Genomic DNA, 24,487 nt, shown 5'->3' on the forward strand with positions numbered 1-24,487 from the left:
TGCATAGTCAACCTAACCTATCCAAGTTAGAGTGTTGGTCCATAGCCAATTTGAAATTGATTTTGAATACTAGAACTAGAAGTTTAGAAGCACATGCTTTCTAATCAACAAGCTAACAGCTTTGCCTTGGTACTGCATCTGTACCCGTGATTCAAGTTAATTAAGTACTGCCTGCAGTTACCTGAGCTATTCATCTATATATTGTTACTAATTCTATGTCTTTGGCAGCCCCATTCTTAACTTTTGATGTCATGATTGGCCATGTTTTTATCATATATACATAAACTGGGGGGGCACACAGACTAGTAGTGGGGGTGAATTGTAAGGTTGTCCGCAAATTCTGCGGACCAAAACAAACACCAATCAATCTGTTGACTGACTGCCCATATTTTAAAAACTACTATTCTAATAATCTTGTTCTATTGCGCAGTTTCCATTTTGAAGTAACAAACTAGGAGCGGGAATAGCATCTGCCTTTTGATTTTCGCTTCCGGTACTAAATTAGTGCTTGACGAAACGAAACACGAATTATGAAAATATTTATTGACCTAAACTAAATACATATGTTAGATGATACTGCTGGTAAATGGTACTGCAGCTTGCTGAAGATGATGATGGTGTTGATGATAATATTTTTTTATTATTTAGGGTTTATAGCCTTATATGCTGTTTGGGATATGATGGTGGACATTAAGCCTGGAAAGTGTAAGAAAAGGGAATGGGAGCAAAATGATTGGGGAAGGCTAAGGCCATGATTGAGCACACGGGAGAGTGTGTTTTAAGCCATTCCCTTGTGGCCTTGTCCTAAGGTCAATAAATCCTCGTCCTTACCCAAAACATATTTATTATTGAATAATAAAAAGGTATCATTCAGTTCAAAAAAGAATAATAAAAGACATCATTATTAAATCTTGAAAAATAAGGAATAGAGGAGAGAACTCAAGTTATGATTATTTTCATTGTGTTGCGATACTTACTTAGATGTAAAGTAGTGAGAACAAAATCTTAATCCAATGTTAAGTTCTACAAGAATCAATTAACTTTCATAAAGTAAAAATCCACATTTCTATTTGTTTATTCACCTTTTTGTATAAATGACTTAGGCCTGCCGATAATAGTGTGCTTTCACCTCTTTCTTCTTTTTTGTTTTTTAAATTGGGGTGAAGTACATTATTCCACTTTGTTTTTTTGTTTCATATGGTTAACCAACGACACTCGGAAATAAAAGACTTTGGTGAATTCATTTTAAACAAAGTCGGTAAGGTAAAATTCACATACTGAATTCGACGGTGCGAGTTAATTTCATTTATAAATATAGGGAGGATGTAATGAGCCTTACTTTCAATGCATCTCTATACATAAATAAAGATTTAACAAAAACAAAAACAACAAATAAATGCAATGCAACACAAAATTTAGATGTAAGAGATATAGGCTGGGTAGCTAAAGATATAGGGTTTCTTTTATTTCTTTTTTAATTTTGTGATGGGCTAAATATATATGTACCTTTTTATTGGAAAATTTTGGGTCGCGCAGTAGCCCAGCTTGCCCTCCATGCAGAACCGCCCATGTTTATCATGCTAATTTCATGTTTTAGAAGGTGAAAGAACATGTAGTTCGATTACGGACCTAATTTTACAAACCTATCGACAATGGTTTACATTAGATCCATGATCAAATATGATGTTGTGGTTTCCAATTCACACATGTTCGGAGTTTTGGGGTCATCTTCAATAAGAATGAGAGGAGATTGAACAAAATTAAATAATCTTTGTTAAGTGAGAAAGGAAGAAATTGATTTTTGTGGATTATTTAATAAATATATTGGTATTTATAGAATTTGGGGTGAGTTTTGTGGTTGGATTTAATTTAGATTAATTATTATTATTTGTCCTTTGTATTCAAATTTGGGCCGTTGGATTTAGGGTTACCGTTGGATTTCTATCATTGTTGGTAAATATGGGTTGTTGGATTTAGAGTTACCGTTGCGTTTGAATTCAAATGGCACCATGCGAGGTCTTTGAAAACCGAAGCAGACGTGAGCTGGACAATTGCAGAGTTTGGTTGTCACCATGAAGCGAACCGATTCAAAATGAGCCCTTAATTCTGCTTGATTTAAAGCCCTGGTGGAATTTTGGCGTCCCCTTATATGGTGGGGGTTTTTTGGGTCCAAGTTTGGTACGGGGATGGAGGAGGGTATCATTGGGTTTGAATTTGAAACCTGATATGCACGTAAATGCTCTTAGCACTGAGTTATGGACCCGTTGGCAGCCCTATATGAGTGTTGGGGAGGCTTTTTAGGCTAAAATCCAAATTTTGAGTTTCAAACCATCCCACTGTAAATGGTCTAAGGAAGGAACAAGGGAGTGAATTCTTATTCACAAAAGAGCAAAACAATTTTCCATATACTATACAAATATTGGTACTTATTAATTAATATACTTTCACTATGCTCATTTTATTTTTGGGCAAATTTTATACCTTCATCCTTAATCATATTTGAATTAAAAGTAGTAATTTTCCTTTGGTTGATGAAAGTGTGTCATCATCATTATGATTATGGTCAGTTAAAAGCAATTTTTTGGGGGCTTGTGTTCCAATTTTTCCCAACACAATGCAGCATCCCAGGTTGAGAAGGGACATAGGATGCATGATGGTGATGATAATGTTGATGATTATGATAATGAAAGAAAAGCATGACAAATGCCTAATGATGATGTCTAAGGGGGGAACAAAGATCCTTCTATTTCCAGGGTTGCATGCCTCGGTGTCTTCTCTTTGCTCTCTCATCTTGTCATCATCATAAAATAACAATTATTTCTTTTAATCAAGTGCTTTTTAGCCTAGGATTAGGGAGGGAGAGTGTGCAATTATGTAAAATGATATGAAGAGCAATGCGCTCATAATAATTTCTTCACTCATGTTACACAATTATGTAAATGATATAAATTATTAGGATCATAATGTTTATTTTAACAATTAGCATGCTATATGCATTTTATATATAGATTGTTATTAATTGGAATCACACACTCATTTGCGATTTTATTAATCAGTGCTTTTAACTTTTAAATAATTTGACGATACAAATAAAATTTTGTCTTTTTAGAAAGAAAATTTCCACAATCACTCTTGGCGTGAAAGTTTCAACTCGTTGAACTTCGACTTTCTCCATTGCAAACATTCAATGATAACCAAACTATGGAAGAAATTATTGCATTACATAACTAATGATGCCAACAATGTATATATTAATCACTGTTATATTAACATTGTCATTGTGATTCCATTATCATTTCAAGGTTTTAGTTGACTAAAACACCTTGATTAGTTGATTACCATCATCACTTTCATGAACTGTTTCGTATGGTGGCATCGCTATCACCACAAAACAATCAATTTGAATGCAAAAAAGCAAACAACTATTTGTTCATCTATGATCCAATTACAACCAGCTTGGAAAATCTAGTGGTAAAAAGGTATATCAAATGAGTTTAGATTCAAATAAAACTTGTGAAACTAGCAGTTTTTTTTGAAAAAAAGAGTAATTTTTGAAAAGAGAGAAAATTAAAGAGGGGACCTAGGGGAGGGGAGGGAGAAGGGGACGTGGGACTGATGACTTGCATCAAAAGGGACGAAGTATGTGACTCTCCACGTACACTACATTCAGAGGGCTGACAAAGCCTTCAGAGAAGCCATCATTACAAAAAAATTGACACTTACCCTCCTTGGCAAAATCACCCTATATATCCATCCCCTATCCCCTACCCCCTATCCCCTACGGTTGAAACTTTTTACATAAATATTTTACTGGGTTTGGTGCCATTTTTTACTTTGGGGGGAGGGGGGGGCCGCCTCAGAGGCTCAACCTACTTCTAGCTTTTCTCTTGCCTTTTCCTACGCGATCTAAATCTTTGCAGGTCCTCAAAAAGATCCACTACACAAGTATCTTCCATCAGATTTTGTCTTTGAACTCGGTTCGTAGCATCTATGTAGCCTGTATCTTTTTTTATTCTTATAGCCTTATAGCCTGTATTTTTTGCCCTCTTTTGATAATTAACATTCCTGCCTGGTTGCAAAAAGAAAAGGTTAAGCAAGTAACTTATTTTATTTTGGCAGTGTTAGTTGAAATTCAACAGGCAATAAGAGTGTTTTATCTCTCATTACCGGAGTGACGAATCCAAAAATCTTTCAAAGTAGTAGGGTTAGGGAGATTTGATTTTTAACGTTGATAATATTAAGCTATACATACGTACGTATACATCAAACAAGTATTTTTGTTGATGTCAGATACACCAAACAAGTAGGAGCCAATAAAATTACAAATTTCCAGTCACATTTTTGGATTTAATCAACAAAAAAAGTCACATTGTTCGTTGTGTTAAGGGACCACAGGAGCAATGATGGATGGAGAAGGGCTGATAATTAAAAGTAATAATATAACTAAAAACGACAATGCAGATAAAAATAAAAATAAAAATTCAAAAATCAAAGAGAAAGCCTAATAAGATCCGACGTACAAATGATTGCTGCTGTATATATTGTCTCCTTTGGACTCTGCAATGTGTCCCACTGTAAACATCCCTCCACCGCCATCATTATTGATCATTGGCCCTCTCTCTCCCTCTCTCTCTCTCTCTCTTCTTTCTCTTCTCTTCTCTTCTCCCATCATCTGCCTCGCGCCCATAACCCATAAACCTAACCCTAATCAATCTCTCTCCCTCCTCACGTCATTCCACTGAGTCTGACCCAATCTCCCATCATTAATCCCCACCTCACGCGGTAGTCACATGACTTGTTTGACCTACCCATTCCTTCCGCCATCATCATAACTCAAATTCCTTACTGCATTTACATCTACCTATACTGTCATACATGATACATGCATGTTCCGTAGTTCGTACGTACTCACATGAACTTGGCTTTGTGTGTCCTATTGACCGTCTCTGTCTTTCATGTCTTTAATTTTAGTAACGAGGCCTATTTTCCACTGAGTTTTAAAGTAAAGTTTGAATATATATATGTTATTTAGGACAATTCTATGTATAATATATATATAATTTCAATATATAGATTTGTAAAAGTTTTAATACATAACGTTGAAGTTTATAGATCGTCTTATATTCAAATTTTTAGAATGTCAGATATGTTAGTTGTGTGAATATAATAAAATTACCCCACATCTAATAAGTGATTATCTATTGTTACGTGAACTAGTGGGAAACTTTCGTAAATTGCATAAAATCTCACACTTGAATATGTGCATTGTGCTTTGTCCTTATTGCGTATTGAACCTAAGTGATTAGAGTTGGCATGTGATTTGTAAACAAATTGGATGGTCGTGCTTGGAGAATATGTACATCTATGATTAGGTACTCTCGAAAATGAGGATAGATAGATTCATTAAATCATCCTACAACCAAATAGACGCCTTTATGATCAAAATTAGTAGCAGCCACTCACAAACAAGTCAACTACTTACATTGGCGGACCCACATAGGCGTAAGGAGATACAACTGCACATTTCTTCGCTGAAAAAAGCTTTGGTGGCACCAGAAGTTGCCCCTCTGCAAGTGCCTACTAACTGTTTGTTAAAATGCCTCAAAGAGGCTAACTTCTTTGCTTTGGTGCGCAGCCCACGCAGCGCGTTTATATATATATTTTTAAAGAATCCTGGCTAAAACAACGTCTTTTGAACCAGGTAAAAAAAAAATTAAATAAAAAGAAAAGACGAATTGGCAAAGGAAACCCAACCCGCTTTGATTTTGTTTTTTTATTCTTCAGCAACCGATTCTTTCTTTTATTTTTTCTTTTTTATTTGGTCTTATTTGGTTTTTTATATTTATAATATGTTATGTTTTTATTTTTTATTTTTTTCTGATTTGGCTCTCTGTGTATTCTCGCAAGATTAATAGCAAACTTGACTAGGAAGAAGGTGCATGGCCCACAAATCGAGGTATGATTAATTATGATTTGTTTGTTTAATTGATAATTTGATATGCATTTTGATTAGATTATTTCATATTGATTTTCGTTAGATTAATTGATGATTTGATATGAATTCGGTCAATTAATTGTGTAATTGACTTGACTTTGGTCGATTAATTGTGTAATTGACATGATTTTTTTAATTATATTAATTGATATACTATATAGATTATAATCAATTAGAGTAATAGACTTAAGACCCTTATGTGGTAGTCGAAATTTTTTTAAAAAATCTTCTAGCCTTTTAAATATTGCACTTCCCCTTAAAAATTCCTAAATTCGCCACTGACTACTTATATATGGATCTCACATGTGCTCACTTATTTGTGGGAGGCCGCACTTGAAATTTCTTGACTATGAATAACCACTCAAACCCTTGTAAATAGGGAAAGACAAGAGGTTACCCAAAATCTTAGTTATGTCAAATTTCTTTTGCAAGGACACTCCAATATGCATATGCATGATACATCACATAAATGATATTCAAAGTGAGAATGCAAAAGACAAGCAAATGGCAATTGCACGCCTTGCATGACCGGGAAGTAAACAATCAAAATCTTACTTTGACTATGAATGTTTTCGTGACGCAAAAAACATAAATTTATTTGGTCGCTTCCCAAAATTTTTATATTGAATCAATGTTTGAATTCCAAGATCACAATCAAGAAATCTATCCCGATTCTTGGGTTTGAACTCAATCCTTGAATACTACCATTATCATTTAGTCAAGAAACCGTAGGGTTTTTCCTTCCTCTGACTAAGCACCTAAGAATATATAATAGATGGAATGGAAGTAGGAGCAAATAGAGAGTCAACCCCAAAATTACGCACCTTTGTTCTAAACACATGAAAGATTTTGCATAATCTATGCATAAGATGATTTGCTTTCGATATTAAAAGTGGGACCATTCACCTAATATTACTTGGAGAAATCTCCCTATTGGTTTGACGAATACAAGTGAAAGGTCCACTGGCGGCAGCGAGCAAGCAACTAACAAATTAGGCTTTCAACCAACGTCCTTCTAGAAAATCCAATTATAGCTTTTACCAAATTTCTTCCCTTTGAATGTGGTCATCATTATTTGTCATCATATTTAATTCATAGGTTACTGCAATAACATACATGTGTCTGATTTTGTGCATAAAATCATGCTCAACCAGAGTCAAAACCCAGAATGTGCTTCTCAAATAATCACCAATTTTGAATTGTAGCTTCACGGTGTCTTCTTTCTTCCCCCCCCTCCCCACAAAGTCTTTGAAACGAAATATGTTTGGAAATGATGGAAGATTAGCCAATTAAACGTGCTGATCTTTTTTGGACCGTCGCACTCAGAAATTTCTCTAAAAATACACGTATGCGGGCTCGTGCTTGTATACGAGACATCTGAAAGTTTGAATACATTATTTTACCAACAGGTGTACTAATTGGCTTCAATTTTCCCATATTAATTAAATCTCCTAAACAACACACATAACATAATAAAGGAACAAGCCTCGTGATCAAAAGGTGGCATGTTTTTCTATGATTGATTATTAAGCGAATGTTTACACGTGGCAGATACCCAATTGGTGGCCCTTGACCTAATCACTATAATTATCTGAAAACCTTATCATTGTGAAATTGTCAAATTGGTGATTACGGAATGTAGGGTTTGGTTGTTCGTGTGGCTTTTCCATAGTCTCATACTTTGTTGCCCCACCCAATAATTCACATCTCTCTCTCTCTCTCTCTCTCTCTCTCTCAAACTTATCATTAAAGCCTGCATGACTTCAATTATTGCAATGATCCCAAAAGCATGACATATCTGACCTGGTCACATCCTCTGGATGTGTATTTTAATTACGACTTGTTTAAAAAGCCAACCCACGCGCGTGGGACCACAAAAACATCACAAATAATTGAAAACATAAAAAATATCCAAACAAACCCTAATCTATAAAAAAACAGAATAAAAAATAAAAGCATTTAAAGCCTAGTCGGCTATAGCAGCTAGTATGGAGACCATTGGATACCCTTTTTCCCTGGCTTTTTATGGGTAGTTTCAACGTTTGATGGCTATAGCTACCACCACCAATGCCAATTGCTAATGCCAATGCCAATGCTAAGCTGCTTAAAAGACACAAAAGCAGCTTGCCCCCATAAACTATACGAAAAAGCAATTAATGAAAAAGGACTTCTCTTGGAATGGTAAAAGATGGTCACTTTGTCTGCCTCAATTAAACACATTTATAATAGTCAAACATTGTATCATTACATTACATGTACATTTTGAACTGCCCGTTTATACAAAAATATTCTATTTAATAATAATGAATTGTGAACTTCTAGACTCTATTTTATTTTCGGATTCACGGTTTTGATACGAAGGAAGTTGAGGTTACACTTAAAATGAGAATAATATTTTCTAATACAATAAAAAGAGTTGAGTATTCACCTTCAAATTAACGGGCAATAAAAAAATAGCTCAACTCCTTATAAACTCATGCTCGATGATGTTTCACGAATCCTTCCTTCCCATTGACAAAAGAAAAATTCATTCTTTCCCAATGTTCTGCTATGTGCACCCACATCATACTAGGCATTGCTTGGCTGCTGAGAAAGAGTAGCCACTTGGTAGATGATGGGTGTAGAAAGTTGGTAAAGTTGCACTGGTCTGAAATGTCTGGTTGGTGAGTCAGCGGTCCAAAAGCCATCAGAGTCATTTCATTTCAAATTGCGTCACTGATGATAAGGAAAACTTGGAAACTGCAAAAGCTTGAAGCTTAATTGGCTATCATTTGAATACAAACAAAACCCCAACAGTGCATGCCCAACCCATATCATTTTGTATGTGTTATTGTGTTTGGTAAGAACACATACATCATTCCCTCATCTTACCATCATCATGATGCTGATCATCAATCATGATAATCATTATTAATAAATAAAATAAAAACACCAAAAACCACAAGGCCCCCATCATCCCAGCCCTTCAAATAAGTTAATTATTTATTATAATTATGTTATAATTTAATTGATTGTTTTCGTTTATTAATGTCATGATAATCGTGGCCCTTGTTTGGTGAGGAAACAATAATTTAGTCTGTGGGGGGACAATAATCACATATGTAAACAAAGCTGCTTGTAAGCAACATATATTTTGCTAATAATTTTTTTTTTTTGTTGATAAATAATAATTTATTTTTTTGGATAAAACATTCCGTTGCCTTCTTCTACCAAATACATGTATCGAACCTTTTTACTTCCCTTTTTTTTTAAATGCAGAAAAGTCAATTTGATTTCAATTCTTAAAGTCTTGACAATCACATCTTTTCTTCCCACCCTCAATTTATACTTGTTTATTTGGAAGTGTATTATTCCCAAACAATTGCTTGTCTTACAGACTAACATACAATTTCCAGATCCCATTTTTCAATTTGAAGTTAGCATGACAATATAATATAATACGTATAACATATTTATTATCATGTTATCATGTTATGTTAATAAATTGTCAATATAATATAGCAAGTTAAAATATAAAACATGAATTTAAGGTTTAATTTCAGTTTGGTATCCCGCAGAGCAAACTGCAGTTGTACTCGTAAGGTATGTTCGTAAGGCATGATATAAGTGGAACTTGTATAATATTAATTAGAAAAATATCACTGTCTACATGTGATGCAGTGCAACAAACATGCATGCGCAAATAATATTTTGACTAGAAAGGATAAAAATGTGTCTCTTATTTTTGGTCCGACCCCTCTCTTTTCTTCTCTCTAAGTCTCGTGTATGAACCGTTGTATAATTAAATATATTCACGTGCGTTTGTCAACCTGGGTTTGTCGGTCAATCTTACTCTTTTCACAAAGCAAAAAAAAGAAATAAAAAGGGGAGGGCGTTTGTGTCGATCTCTGTGTTTACACATTACAAAGATTGGATAGACATAATCTCCTCATAAGACTATTGGTATAGTACTTGTTCGCTTTGGCTTCTTTTTAAACTCCTCATCTCCTTCCTTTCCACCAAGTATTGTTCAACAACAACAACAAAAAGTCACCAAAAATATGGAGCTGGCTCTGAGTTTGGGTGATGCTTCAAAGCCATTTCTGTTCCTTGACAAAGCCCCAAAGATGGGTAGCAAAGATCTAGGGTTTTGCATGGGCTTGGGAGGGGCTTTCAGTGCAAGATCGGATGAGAGTAGAGAGAGTACCCATGAAGGAGGCCATGATCAAGATGAGAGAAGAAGAAGAAGGGTTTCATCAGATCCACCTGTTCAGCTTAATCTCTTGCCTTCTGCCCCAGTTCCTCGAAGCCATGCTTCTTCACAGCTTCGCTTCCCCTGGCTCACTGATAATCGTAATAGCCACTTCCCCATAGCTTATTTTCTTCTCTCTTTTTATTTCCTTGTATATATATATATATATATTTTGTGTTTGTTTGGTTGCTGAGAAACCAACAAAATAAAAAAGAAAATATCTGAACTTTGTATTTCCAAAATAAAACCCACTTAACCAAATTTCAGTTTCTTTTTCTTTGTGGGGTAAATTTTCTTGGAAACCAAACATGACCCAAGTTTCTGTAACTTGCGGGCTTCAATAGGTTTTGATTATTTTCTCATATTGGGTTGCTTTTGGATTTTGTCAGTGGCAGTGTCTGAACCGGCCGGTTCATCAGACGGATCGGGGAGAGGGTTGGATGTGAACCGGATGCCGGGGATGGTAGCCGCGGCGGAGGAGGCAGAAGATGCGGCGGCGCCTCTGTCATCTCCGAACAGTACAGTTTCATCGTTTCAGATGGACTTTGGAGTTGGAAATGGAGGAAGATCGAGCAAAAGAGATTTGGAGCTTGAAACTGACAGAGCGAGTTCCAGAGCGAGTGATGACGAGGACAACGGGTCGACTCGGAAGAAACTCAGGCTCTCTAAAGATCAATCGGCTTTTCTTGAAGAGAGCTTCAAAGAGCACAGCACTCTCAATCCAGTAAGTCCAAAAAAGATACATAGAAATTTTAGAAATTTATTTATTTATTTTGAGTCTTGTATATTGAGTTTATTTATTAATTAGTTTTTGAAATTTATTTGCAGAAACAAAAACTTGCTCTGGCTAAACAGTTGAATCTTCGTCCACGCCAAGTGGAAGTGTGGTTTCAGAATCGAAGAGCAAGGTATAATACTTTTTTTTTTCCCTTTCCTTCCCTTGATGTGATACATTAATTTATTTTTGGTAACAAATAAAACCAAACAATTCCTTAATAGGAAACAAGGTTTCATGCTATACCCAATATATCTAATCCTATTTTTTAAACCAAAAAATGTGTATTCACTCATAAATCCTATTTCCTAGATCGAGAGGACCACATAAAATTATAGTACAAGTCCAAATATGTGTAATCACTCGTAATCCGAGATCAAGTTCGAATCCCCTTCCTTTATAACTAAAAGAAATTTAGTCAAAACCCGAGTTTGTAATCACTCATAAACCATATGTTGTCGATCGGTCTTAAATCAGATGTTCTTTTTTACTAATTTGTTCATTGGAAAAATGATGAAATTTACAGGACTAAATTGAAGCAGACAGAGGTAGATTGCGAGTACTTAAAGAGATGCTGCGAAACACTGACAGAAGAGAACAGAAGGTTACAAAAAGAGCTGCAAGAATTAAGAGCCTTAAAAACTTCTCAACCTTTCTACATGCAGCTTCCTGCCACAACCCTCACCATGTGCCCCTCATGTGAGCGAGTGGTCACCACAGCCGCAGCCAACACAACCAACAACAACAACAGCAGCAACAACAACAACAGTTTAAAGTCTGCTCTAACCAAGCCAAGGTTACATCATCCTTTTGCTCAAGCCCAAGTCCACATGCAGCATCAGGTTCAAGCCAGCAAAGGAGCTGCTGCATGAGATGTCAATATAGAATCTGATTATCTTCTTCTCCATTCCATTTGTACATATTTTTGGCTTGGAGCTGGGTTTTTTAATTTTATTTTAGTTTATTTTACTTTTTTTAGTTTTGGTTTCCCCAATCTTTTGTCTCTGTGGTTTCTTTCTTTCTTGTAAGTGTTGGAAGCCAGAGACTGAAAAGGGTGATGATATATTTGTTTATTGATGAGAAAAGTAGAAACGATTTTGCTAGACGAAACCTTTAGTTGTGTTTTTTTCTTTGTTGTTTTTTTCTGGATTCTTGTTTGTTTTCACAGAGAATTCAATATATTTGCTATCTGGTGTATTTTTTGTTAACTTTTATGATGATCTGTCAATTTCACATATATGGATCCACGTTTTCCCAATGACTTCTTACATGAGATCAATAAATAACAATGGATTTCCTTACCATAAACAATTTTTTAGTGCCAGCCTTAATTTTATTTAGCAAATTCTTAAATTCTCGGTGCTTGAATTTGGACTACACATTTACGACAGTTTGACCAGAGAATATTTTCCGCTCTATATTCTATATTCAAGTGACGGATACCAAAATATTTCATTATTATCTAATTATTTGAAGTTGAGTTTATAATATTTTTTGGACAACGGAACATGTTATGATATGGTAAAGAAATCACTTTGGGAGAATTCAAATTGAAAACCTGATGATAATAAGATAACATAAACTTGAGATTCTTAAACAGTCAGGTTATAAGGATGGTTCAATTCAGCTAGTCAATTCAATGTCGTCCCTGCCTCGTGCTGTCATTATTAGATGCCATGGTACTCAAGGAACTTGTATTAATGAACGACGTTGACTAAACCATTTTGACAGACACCAATTTTAGCCATAACTTCTACAATCTGTTGGGATTTTGTTTTCTTCACGATTAAGTTTTCCTGTCATCCATTTGTTTATTCATCTCATCATTAATTAATAGGCACGTACATCTCTTCTCTATAATTACCAAATCTCTTGGCAGCATTATCAACTTGATGTTGATGGAATCAGGTCCAGGTATAGTTTGTTTAATTTTAGAAGGGGCTAAGAAGGCTCTTTTGCTCTTTTGGTGCACAACTTCACTTGTGGGTGAGAGTGTATGGACAGAGCGCAATGCTTAACGCGTAAGTTTGATATACATTTTTGGCTCATATTTTAAAAGTTGAAATTTCGAAACTTGCGGTATGCACGTCTACACTCACGGCGAAGATTAAGCGCATGTGTAAAAATAGTAGATGGACATTCTATTTGATAGTTATAACACTCATGATTATATTAATTAACACCTTGGCGTTGCTAAGTTATCGGAGAGAAGCCTCAAATCGGGGCCTTAATGAAGGAACACATTATGGAGCTTGATGGCATGATATCTAAGACAAACTTTTGGAACATGCCATGGATGAAGACTGATGGAAAGGTCGAGAATGTAAGTCCCGTGAGGTGAATAAAATATACAGGTGAGGCTATAGCTCTAGCTGTAAAAATGCAAGAGACTGATTGAAGAATTAGAGGAGGAAAGTTAGGCACACGACTTGGAGATATAAATCAGAAAGCAGCTGAAATAACTTGAAGAAAAATATCTTTGGTAGAAAGAAAGCCGAAAGCAGCTGAAATTGACCAAACAAGATGTGCAGCAACAATAATGCATGAAAAGCAACGAAAACATGGAAAACATATTATGTCTGAAGTTTTTGTTCAAGAGCTGTTGGATTGGTGACTTGAAATTGATATGATTGGACCAAAACCAGTAGATAGCTCTGCTACCATAAATGATGTGGTCAGCAAAGCCCATCTATTATTGTATTTAGCAAGGATGATAATTGATATGATGGTCTAGGGCATGTGGTGTGGGGTAAACGCCTAAACTTTCGTTACAATACAAGAGAATCCAATTTTTCACTTGCTTAATCTTTTAACTTATTTCCTCATTTACGCTAACCATTTTGAATAAGAGTAATGCTACACTTACTATATTTTTATCCCACATTTCTATATCAAGTGATGTGGCATGTTCATATCATATGCCACATCAATTAAATCAGTCACCGATTGTCATCCCTAACTAGTCACCGATTGTCACGTGTGGCATGCCGTATTAGCCGGGGATAACAAAATAGCGTTATCCCCATTGCACACAAGTGTTTCTCCTAATCATGGCCCTTCATGTAGCTCTTTGTAAATTTAAGAACATTTTCGAGAAATTTTTGTTTTCAAAAAGTTATGTAATTGCCCTCTCACGGATACAAAAATCGGTTCTTTTTGACACAAATAAAAGAGGGTTAGGAGGATTTTGGGTAGCATGGGTGATTCAATGGAAATTCAAGTGGAAATCGGACAATTCTCAGTGATTTTTTTTTTGGTTGCAACTCTTTATCTCAATTCCACTGGGATCAAGAAAAGTTCTAGACTGTGGTTGTGTGCTCGGGTATTGCTACAAATTTATTTTGGATTGGCTTTGGTAACGCAACCGGTGGTTGAACAAGTTCTTCTCGTACTACACTCGAGGACATGTGGAACTTCTCTCTCTTAATTACTGTAAGAGCCCGTTAGTAGAACTTGCTCTAAAAATTGGCTTGTAAAGGAATGATGATTGGCCTTTCCGGGGAGTTATGTCCCAATAGTAAGGTGAAACCAGGTTACGATACCAATTGATAAGAGCTCATAGATCAAACTTACCCTTAAAAGTTGGCATGCAATAGAGAAGTGCTCGGGAACTCTTAAATCATTACAAAATATGCTAATTTTTTCAATGTGAGACATCGAGTGTCAAAGTGCTTACGATGAGGATCTTTGTGGGTGGTGGAGATCTTCAATGAAGGCATCCTAGCTAATTCGTACCAAATAATAACTTGGGGATTAAGAATCTCTCCATTGTTAGGTAGGGTTTCTATTATAGACATGGATTGCCTTAGTTTCTTTTCACAGTACAGTATGTGAATTGAATTTTCACAACCACCATCAAACCAAATTGACTATGAAATCTTTTCAACATGGAAATCATATCAACTTGTTCCACTATCCTGATGGGACGCCCTACAAATCAAGCAGCCCTCTTATTACGACTAGTTTTACAGGTGACCGTTATATGTTGATAGTTGGATAATGCCCTGATAAAGAAGGAAAATAAAGCTTTTTGAGACTTAACCATGGCCTCTCATAATAGTAATGATTTGGACCTATCATTGTTCGATCCTACAATACTTCTGTCGGTAAGTAGTTTCCCGTGTGATTTGAAGCATAACTCTTGTTTGAGAATTGATCATTTAACAGGTTATATTGTTGTGATTGTTATAGGTTTGGTATGCCTTTAATTGTGTAGGACATGTGGTTTTGGACTTTTACATCATGCGTGAGCCCCCAAATAAATTAGGTCTTGGTTCCTATTCTGCCTTGCCAAATATTATAGCGCCTTTATTAGACAATTTAATTTACTAATTTGCGGTGGCGACAAAAAAGTTTCGTCGAATAATTAGTGAATTTTGTGGAGAGATCAAAACAAGACGTTTTTTTTCATGACATAACTAACATTGATATATGACCCAAAACACATGAATGATTTGTGCAATTTAGCCTTAAAAAAGCACTTTGATGCACAACATCAAGAAGTCTCTTTCTATGTATCATCAATTTACTTTTTCTTTTGGATTGAATGGGACACAACAAGAAATATAAAGCCCAACAACGATGTCCAACCAAAAGCTGGGCCACACTAAACAGAGCCCATAAAGGAGCCAAGCAAAGCCACAAAATTTGACCAAAATTAAAAGAAAAGAAAAGGAGGAACAAAGCCTCAAGGAGCTCATACATCAACATCAGCAGTCTCATAAACTGAAATGCCAGTATCCCTTGGCTTAGCCTTAAGCCCCATTTAGTTCATGGAACAGATTTGAGGATAAATTACTTCCCATGTTATTTCTTAAGGGATAGGAAATGGAAGATTCATTCATACGTTTGGTAATGTTGGGAAAGTAACCAGAAGATATTATTACTTTATTTCCTTTCCCATATTTGTTTTGAGTAGGAATGAAAAATAAAGTTTGTATAATTTTCCAATTATATCCATATTAATTCAACTAAAAGGGGATCTAATTTCCCCATTCCCTTTTTCTCCACTTACACTCCTTTTTGCTTTTTAATACTTTTTAATCAAGTTCGGAGTAGGGCTTCACTTTACCCCCTACTTTCCCATGTGCCAGACAACGATTTCTTATGCTTGGACTTATCAAACATGGGAAAGAAATTGATTTCCCGTCTCCTCATTTCCCATGAACCAAACGGGGCTAAGATGAAACTTCATAACAATAAGGTAAACAAAGTTGTAGGGGCTTTTTTTCTTCCGGCAGCAAGTGGGCTGGGCTGATGAAGTTGTCCCCTTTGTTTGAGTTCGAAAATTAAGCCCCAAAATGCTTCGAAATGGCAGCAAAGCCTTAGGAAGTATTTTGGTTATCTTCTCCAACAAAAACAACAGCAAGTTACAGATAATTTCTTCACACTCACAGATGAACTTTTGGGCTTGGCATGAGGGGCATGTGGCATGAGAGCAAAATTACCATGGGTTTAGCACTTTGGGAAAGAGAAAGTTTGTGGGTTCTTATGAAGGTTAGAGGTTCTAATGGAAGAGAGGAGAGGTTCTAAGGAGGAGAGTTTTGGGTGATTTTCGTAGCTTCTGGCAGCTTGACAGTGACGCTGTTAGAGCTGTAGCAATCTGCCAAAGCAGGGGAGATGGGGGAAATGGGCTAGCAAAGCACGAAAATTTGATGGGTTTGCAAGAGAGAAAGCTTGCTCTCTGAAGGTTGTGGGTTGTGTTTGTTGGGTAGGAGAGGCCCCATTTTATAGCTGCGGGAAACTATCCTTTCCCAAGAAACCCTAATGGTTTCTTTCCAATTTGGCCAAGCTTTTCCTTCCTTTCTCCTCTCCTCCCTTGACTTTCCTATCTCAGTGAAATTGCCTCTATCTATTTGCACGAAATTAGGGATTTTGGGAGCTCAAGGCCTCCCTTTCCTGCAGCAGCTTCAGTGGGAAATTCCCACTTTCAGCTATTTTTCTTCTTCTTTCATTTCCCCTTCAATGGCTAGATCTGATGAGGGAAAGGAAGTGGATATACATGCTGGTCCAAAGGGTGCTTCTGGCAGCTCGCAGGCTAATACTCCTTGGTTCCTTGAATATTTCTTGCTTGGAACTTGCTCCCAGCAGCCACTCACGTGTAGATTTCCAACGTTCCTTTATGGTTTTGTCTCCAAACTGAGTGCCAGGGCTTGAGCTGGTTTTATCCTAATTATATTGGCTTTTGGGACAACCACAAGATCTATCCAATGGATGGGATGGCTTTGTCAAAGGTTGGGCTTTTTGGTTAGTTTGTTCTAATTGGATCAATAGGCTTATTTTGGTTAGTTTATTCTAATTGGGTCAATGGGCTTATTTTGGTTGAGGCAATGGTCCATCTCCTTTCTTGTGCTTACCCATGTTTGGGTTTAAGAAAATGGGCTTGAGTTCCGAGGCCCCCAAGTGACCCGAGACTTCCATTTCTCAACCCATCGATGGGCCTCATGATAACTTGTTACCATCCATACCACAACCCACTCAAGCAAGCCCCGGGCATTTGAGTGGCTTGGGCCCACTTAAGCTTGTAGCGCGACGTGTTGCTTATTTGCTTGGCGTAGCATGTGTGCAAGTGCGTATGACGAACTTTCGCGTGCCCTAATCGGGTTTCTCCTCTGTAAGGTATTGCATTGGGCCGAGAATTTATTTGGGCCGAACCGTGAATTTTTTGGGCCTCAACAAAAGTCAAATCCAAGCCCTCCCACAATTGGCCATTAAATTGCTCCAAATGGCAAATCACCTAACAAGACAACATAAAAAAATGTGGGCGGAAATAAGATTCTAAGGCAGCATGGCCGTTCTGTTAATCCATAATTAATCAACTTAATTAGACTTCATATTAGTAAATTAATTTTTCTCATAAACTAAAAGATGAGTCCAAATCATTGATTCAATGTACAGCCACGTACATGGTGGTCAATGGTAGCTACACTATAATTAGACGTGTCAACCGCAAACTAAGCAGATTCAAACATGGACCCCTTAAATTCTGAATGCCTGACTTATAGTAAACATTGTTTGATTTATGGTCAAACATCCCATGTGACATCACTGACATGTTAGAAAAAGTTCTTCAGCTTAAACCTAACAAAAAACCTAATCAAATATATAATATAATCTAAACATAGCAAAAGCAGCTAAAAGTCGGCAGCTTTAAGCTAGCAAGGGTGTGACAAAAGCATAAAAGAATATTAAGCAAGATTAAATATGAGCCACTAGATTTATTTAAATAAAACAAACTAAATAATTAGAATTTAGACATTTACAATTCTCAAAGCCTTTCATTTGGGGCTAAAAGAATAAGATGTGGTAAAGGAGGAGAAGAAATTTACAAGTGAAAATTTCACTAAAATCCCTCCCCACCCTCGTTTCACTCTTTCCTCATATAAACAAACACATAACTTGTAGCATAAGCACTCTTCCTCTCGGATCTTTGCTTCACTGCTTTTATATCGATAACGTCGAAAAAAAGGGTGGGGAAAAAGAGAAAGTATACTGCTTAGTGTGATTTTGACTCGAAATTTGAGTGTGTATGAATGTGGAATTTTAGGTTTTGTGTAACCTTTTTTTTTACCTACGCTCTCTTCTGCTGTTGCAGTTGCTGCTGCCGATTCTGGTACAGTTTTACTAGGAGCTCGGCGTAGAGAACCTCATTCCATGCATCAGGAACACCAGGAAGGCACCAATGGCTGCAATCCTGGAAGCTCTTTGGTGATCTCCTCTCTGCATTGGACAGGTGTTGCTTCCGGTAGATTGATGGGTGACCATCCTTCCGGAAATCGGTCATTCTTGTGATGTTGAGATAGGTGACATGGGTTTTCATGTTTCTCAACACCTTCTCCAGTACTAGCATCTTAGGGGGGTATGGCCTCAGATACGTCTCGTTGGAGATGGGAAGAGTCTCACTGTCACATTGGCCACCAGAATTCCATTGCCCACCGCTGTTGGGAGAGATAAAAATCATTATTACTTAGTAAGAAACATCAAATAGAACATTCATACAGCAATGCACCATCAATATGTAGCCTAAAATTGGATTACTTCAAGCTTACCTGAAATGGGAAGCAGAATAACCACGAAAGAAGACGATACTTTTCCTTGGATTAATTTTGGTATCAACCCATCTGGCCCATGTAGTTAAAGCTTTCCGAAATGCCTCAAGAACATTCAGTTCACCATAAACATGGCTACCTTCTTGGTAATAGTCTTTCCTGAAATTTTGAATGCTATTTTAGTCCCAACTACAAACCAAAGAATAATTTGAAACCACTTTGAACATCAAAATAGTAATAAACTTACCCTTTGGAGGTTTTCTCATGAGTCCACCAGTGTCCAGTGTTGAAGATGACGACATCTGCATCTTTATATAGATCAGAAGATCTCCCTACTAAGTCGAGACGAAGTGTCTCTCTCTTTGATCCGTCTTTTTCTGGCATTTCCCATTCTCGAACTAAGAAGGGAGACACAAAGAACTCCACCGTGCAGTTATAGTCCTGCCAAGTTTCACTAAATTAAGGATATGTTGCTGCACAATCCAATAAGAATAACTTGAATAATTGAATAAACCTACTTTGAATATGAAGGAGTATGAAGCTTCGCCACGAAAATGGGTTCTTCCGTTTGCTTCAAAAACCTTGCTTTTATCTTTGGCTGAGTTTCTCAGGATGCAGACCAGAGACTCCCACATATTCCTGTTCAGCGAATCACCAACGAAAACCAGGCGCTTTCCTCGCAACAACTCCAACATATGACTTCCATCCAACCTGGTTTTTTTTATAATAAAAAAAACACATTTCAATATTGATTAAGTCTTAGTCAAGCAAAACCCAGAAAACTAAGTCATGGATCAATTTCAATAGAGATACAAAACAAAATCCACAACTGATGAATAGTCAGCAATCACAAAAAGATGCTAAAAATAGAACCAAAATTGTAAAATTGACAACAGATCAGTATGAATTTCAATCTATCAAAACCCAACAACCCTTCATCCCATGAAAACTAAGAACTTTGCAGGCAATCAAAACACACGCATCTCAAAAGCCAAGCCAAATACCATCTTTTACATAAAGAAAACATGGCAATTAAAGCATCAAAGTTCAAAATCAAAAACTACAATTTGGCCACATACCTTGGCAGAGTGCAATCCTTAGGCTTCCATTTGAATTTCTGAAAATCCTTATCAGGCCTACCATTAAGAATGCAATTGAATTGCTCATCAATCAGAGGACAAGACCCGGGTTTGTATAGAGGGTATGAATCATCCTTCACCCATTCCCCATGTAATATATCACAATTCATCAAAGACTTCATCAAATCATCATTCCCCTGCTTCCCCTGCTTCCCCTGCTTCACCGACACACCAGAATTTGTTTCATTGTTCCGTTTCTTCAACACAGAAGCAGTATAATTCGATTCCACTCCCTTCTGTGCAACACTCTTCTCCGGAAAACCCGATTGCGGTGCCGAATTCGAGCTTTTATTCCCCACCGCCGCCACCGGGGTTTTCGGGGCAGCAATTGCGGTCTGATTGGCCTTAAAAACTGCGGCTTTATCAGAATTCTGGGTGCTTTCAGTTTGGTTCTTCACAAGGGTGGTTGGTTCAGGCTTACTAGTAGTATTCTTGGGTGTAACTAGAGGTTTAGGCGGTGCGATTGATGTCTGATTTGGGTTCAAAATTGTGGGTTGAGTTTGGTTTTTCACAAGAGGTGGCTGTTTATTCACAGAAGGAGCTTGTGCGGCGGCGGTGCTAATAGATCTAGAGGGCTCTGTTTGTGGAGCAAAAGCAACGGTTTGATTTTGTTGCTGTGGAGATGAAGTGCCATTGGGAAACAAGAAAGAGAAAAATGAACTAGAACTAGAACTGGTACTGGAACTTGTGAAGATGTTTGAGAACCAAGGAGCACCAGTGTTTGGGGAGGGGCTGAAGGCCAAGAAAACAGTGAAGGCAACAAAGGCAAACATGAACCCATAAGCAAAAGCCACAGTTCTTCTGGTTTTGATGATGGAGAAGAGGCTCTTGAGGTCTGAGAGCAAAGTTCCGCCATTGATGGTTGGAAGGTGGTGCTTTGTGGCCTCAGCCATAGATGTGATCGTGGAAGGAGAGGAGCCAGATGTGGGGAAAGTGGAAGTTGAGGAGAGAGAGAGATGAAAGTACAAATGGTGCTGCTTCTGGTAGAGAGAGAGAGAGAGAGAGAGTTTTGTTGTGTGAGAATTCTCAAGTGAATGAAACACTTATGAGAGAGAGAAACTGAAGAGGGACATGGAGTTTTACTATGCTGGACAGAGGCATGTGAGCTCTGGGGAATATAATGTTTGACCCCGGTTTCCTGGAGTATTTACAAGACTGCCAAATGTTATCATGCAAAAGGGTACACATAGTACATGCCGCTTAATTTAACTCCAAGCAACTTTTTTTTTGAAAAGAATTCCAAGCAACTTTTGACACGTGGAGGGTTAAAGAAAATTGAGTAAAAAGTATGGATCTACAAGTTCTGCGAGCCAATGAGGCTGTGACATGTGCAAAGAAGGAAAAATAAAATATAAAGAGAGAAAAGAAGTTAAGTAATTAAACACCGGCCTTCTTCTTACCATGTTTTGTGGCCTGATTGTTGGGTGTTGCCCTTTTCTCTAATTCATAGACATGAATCTGCTAACACTATTTTATAATAAAAAAGGTGTAGAACTGTTCCAAACGATAAAACAATATAAAAAAAATCTATTGAAATAAAAGAAATTTATAAAAAAGTTCCTCGGTGGTCATACAAATTAATCAATGATTTAGAACAACAAGAGGGAGAAACCGAGGAAAGTGTGGTAGAGGATCATGAGATTCGTTCAAGAAAATCCAAATGCATAGTGATTTTTACTGATAACCACCAGAATACTGATGCTTATACCAATACCCAAGAAATAAATAATACTGATCAAACATACGAAATTGCTTTAATACGTTATTCACAACAATCGGACTTTCGTCGAGACATAATCAAAGGCTCTATGCCCGCTCAAAGGCATAAGACAGTTACTTGGTTTTTCAAGCAAATGTTCATTCCCCCTTTTTTTGATTGAATAGACAAATCTGTTTTTTTTCTTCTATTTTTTGATATTTCGGCGCGTATGAAAATAATTTTTAGAAATTGGATGTTGAAAAACACAGAATTTTTGGATTATACAAAGAAAAAGACAAAAGAAGGTGAGAAAAAAAGAAGAGGACAAAAAAGAAGAAGACAAAAGAAAGGAGAAAGCGCGTATTTAAATAGTAGAAGCCTGAGATAGTATTTTACTTGCTCAAGTAATAAGAGGTAATGTTAGTAACTCAACCAATTCTTAGAAAATATATTATATTACCTTCATTGATAATGGCTAAAAATATAGTTCGTATACTATTATTTCAATTTCCTGAATGGTCTGATTATTTAAAGGATTGGAATAGAGAAATGCATGTTAAATGCACCTATAATGGCATTCAATTATCAAAAAAAGAATTTCCAAAAAACTGGTTAACAGACTGTATTCAAATTAAGATCTTATTTCCTTTTAGTCTTAAATCTTGGCATATATCTAAACTATAAGCCCCTTATAATGATCCAATGAAAAAGAAGGATAAAAAAATGATTGTTGCTTTTTAACAATTTTTGGAATGGAAACTGAACTACCTTTTGGTTCTCCCAAAAAAAAATTTCATTTTTTGAACCCATTTTTAAAGAACTAAAAAAAAATAATGAAAAGAAATGTTTTATAATTCTAAGAATTTTAAAAGAACAAACAGAATTGTTTCTAAATATCTCAAAAGAAACAAAAAATGGATCATTAAAAGCACTCTGTTTATAAAAGAAATAATAAAAGAACTCTAAAAAATAAACCCAATTATATTATTTGGATTTGAATTGATAGAAATAGAAGTATTTGAATTGAGTGAAACTAAAAAAGATTTGATAATTGGTAATCGGATGATTCATGAATCATCGATTCAAATTATATCTCAGGGTTGGACAAATTATTCATTAATAGAAAAAAAAAATGCAAGATCTAACTGATAAAACAAATACAATCATAAATCAAATAGAAAAAATTACAAAAGAAAACAAAAAAAGATTTACATTAGTTCTAACAAAATAAGTTATGATGATAAAAGATCATAATCACACAAAAATATTGAATTTAATCATAGGAGTAAGAGGAGACCAAATTAGGAAGGTTTCCTTTGTTCATTGTCGTTTTCAAAATGTTCAGAATAAGTAAGTTTTTAAGAGATCCGAAATGGGAAACCTCTCACAAGTGAAATGGGTAACATTTTTCTCATATTGTGGGTATCAAAACCCCTGGTAGTCAAGTAAAGCATCACTAACGATATAAGGAGACTCCTCAAACCAAGATTAGGAACTCCCAATATGTCGAGCGTAGCTTATCAGATGATGAGCCACACCACTAGCTGAAATTCATTAGTAATTCGAATATATGTGCCCCACTACTCGGTCCATTATATTCTAAAATCATATATGGGCCTATTCAAGGGTGGTTTTGCCATTTCCCCCTTGATTACAACCTAGCAAACAATTTCAATATATTCTCTGAGCATGGCGGATTCATGATTCAAATTGGGGGGAGGGGGGGTCATGTATTTACTGGGGCCGTTAACTAAAAACATACAAATTTATGTCAATATTATACAAAACATTAAATTGATTGGTGAAAGCTTACAAAACATTGTAAGGGGTCGGGACCACCTTTGGCTTAAAAGTGGTTCTGCCTTTGTATATGTGTGTTGCATTCATGGGCGAAACCACGGCGAAGGTTTTGGTGGGCTATAGTCTAGGTAAGTTTAAAAGAAAAAATAATAATAAACCTATATCTATATGGCCCACTACAAGAAATCTCTTCTTTTGGTTTTTTCATTGCAAAATACGCTGTCTTATTATTATTTTTAATAAATTATCTCTTGCTTTTTTTTTTGTTGGAATTATATGCTGCCTTTGGCAAAAGGTCTTTGAAGAAGAAGAAAAAAAGCCTATATGGCCCACCATCAACTACAACACATTTGGGAAATGTTATTTTCTCAAGTTTATTTAAATTCTTGAAAACGGAGCAATATGTTAACCTAATTTGCCAATAAATTTTTAGGGATTTAAACTACAAAGGTAAAAAAAAAAAAAAATCATTAGATTTTAAATTTAAAATATTAGCTAGTCCACCCACCGAAAAATTCTTTGTTCCGCCCTTAGAAGCGTTGCGTTTATTTTACATAAATTGTCTAAGAATGTGAATATCTCTTGAGAGATCTTACCATTCGTGTTCACATCTTTTGACACATTAAATTAATAAATTGCGCTTAAATTAAATTGAATTAATTTTCACGCGACATTCCCCTTCCAGGAATACCCAGATACACAACTCATTGCCAAGTCTACATGAATCTTTGCTTTGAATAAACATAAGAGTTGTCTATTTCCCTTTCTTATTTTTCTTCCTTTTGCCTTTTTCCTTTTCA

General features: G+C 36.2%; 2 protein-coding genes across 2 annotated transcripts; one reads left to right on the forward strand and one right to left on the reverse strand.

The window, feature by feature from the left end:
• The first annotated feature begins 9,867 nt into the window (after positions 1–9,867).
• Positions 9,868–12,213, forward strand: HAT14 (homeobox leucine zipper protein). Its single transcript, XM_021973557.2, has 4 exons — positions 9,868–10,327; positions 10,616–10,950; positions 11,055–11,134; positions 11,528–12,213. Exons 1-4 carry the CDS (start codon positions 10,036–10,038, stop codon positions 11,871–11,873), a joined length of 1,053 nt encoding a protein of 350 aa, XP_021829249.2. The 5' UTR covers positions 9,868–10,035; the 3' UTR covers positions 11,874–12,213.
• Positions 12,214–18,188: 5,975 nt separating this feature from the next.
• LOC110769570 (protein trichome birefringence) lies at positions 18,189–21,244 on the reverse strand. Its single transcript, XM_021973570.2, has 5 exons — positions 20,129–21,244; positions 19,568–19,760; positions 19,297–19,490; positions 19,050–19,208; positions 18,189–18,938 (listed from the first exon to the last, which is right to left on the reverse strand). The coding sequence occupies exons 1-5, from the start codon at positions 21,079–21,081 to the stop codon at positions 18,572–18,574; spliced, it is 1,866 nt and encodes a 621-aa protein (XP_021829262.2). The 5' UTR covers positions 21,082–21,244; the 3' UTR covers positions 18,189–18,571.
• Between the last annotated feature and the right edge of the window lie 3,243 nt (positions 21,245–24,487).

This window comes from Prunus avium, chromosome 7 (genome assembly GCF_965620075.1).
Source record: "Prunus avium chromosome 7, drPruAviu1.hap1.1, whole genome shotgun sequence".
Taxonomy (NCBI): domain Eukaryota; kingdom Viridiplantae; phylum Streptophyta; class Magnoliopsida; order Rosales; family Rosaceae; genus Prunus; species Prunus avium.

What these genes read in the sequence shown, in the direction of transcription:
- HAT14 (XM_021973557.2), top strand. Translation starts at nt 10,036, where the DNA reads ATGGAGCTGGCTCTGAGTTTGGGTGATGCTTCAAAGCCATTTCTGTTC. An exon ending in AGCACAGCACTCTCAATCCA is followed by an intron (nt 10,951 to 11,054) that starts GTAAGTCCAAAA and finishes ATTTATTTGCAG; the next exon opens with AAACAAAAACTTGCTCTGGC. An exon ending in TTTCAGAATCGAAGAGCAAG is followed by an intron (nt 11,135 to 11,527) that starts GTATAATACTTT and finishes TGAAATTTACAG; the next exon opens with GACTAAATTGAAGCAGACAG.
- LOC110769570 (XM_021973570.2), bottom strand. Translation starts at nt 21,081, where the DNA reads ATGGCTGAGGCCACAAAGCACCACCTTCCAACCATCAATGGCGGAACT. An exon ending in CATGAGAAAACCTCCAAAGG is followed by an intron (nt 19,209 to 19,296) that starts GTAAGTTTATTA and finishes TCAAAATTTCAG; the next exon opens with GAAAGACTATTACCAAGAAG. An exon ending in TATTCTGCTTCCCATTTCAG is followed by an intron (nt 18,939 to 19,049) that starts GTAAGCTTGAAG and finishes CTCTCCCAACAG; the next exon opens with CGGTGGGCAATGGAATTCTG.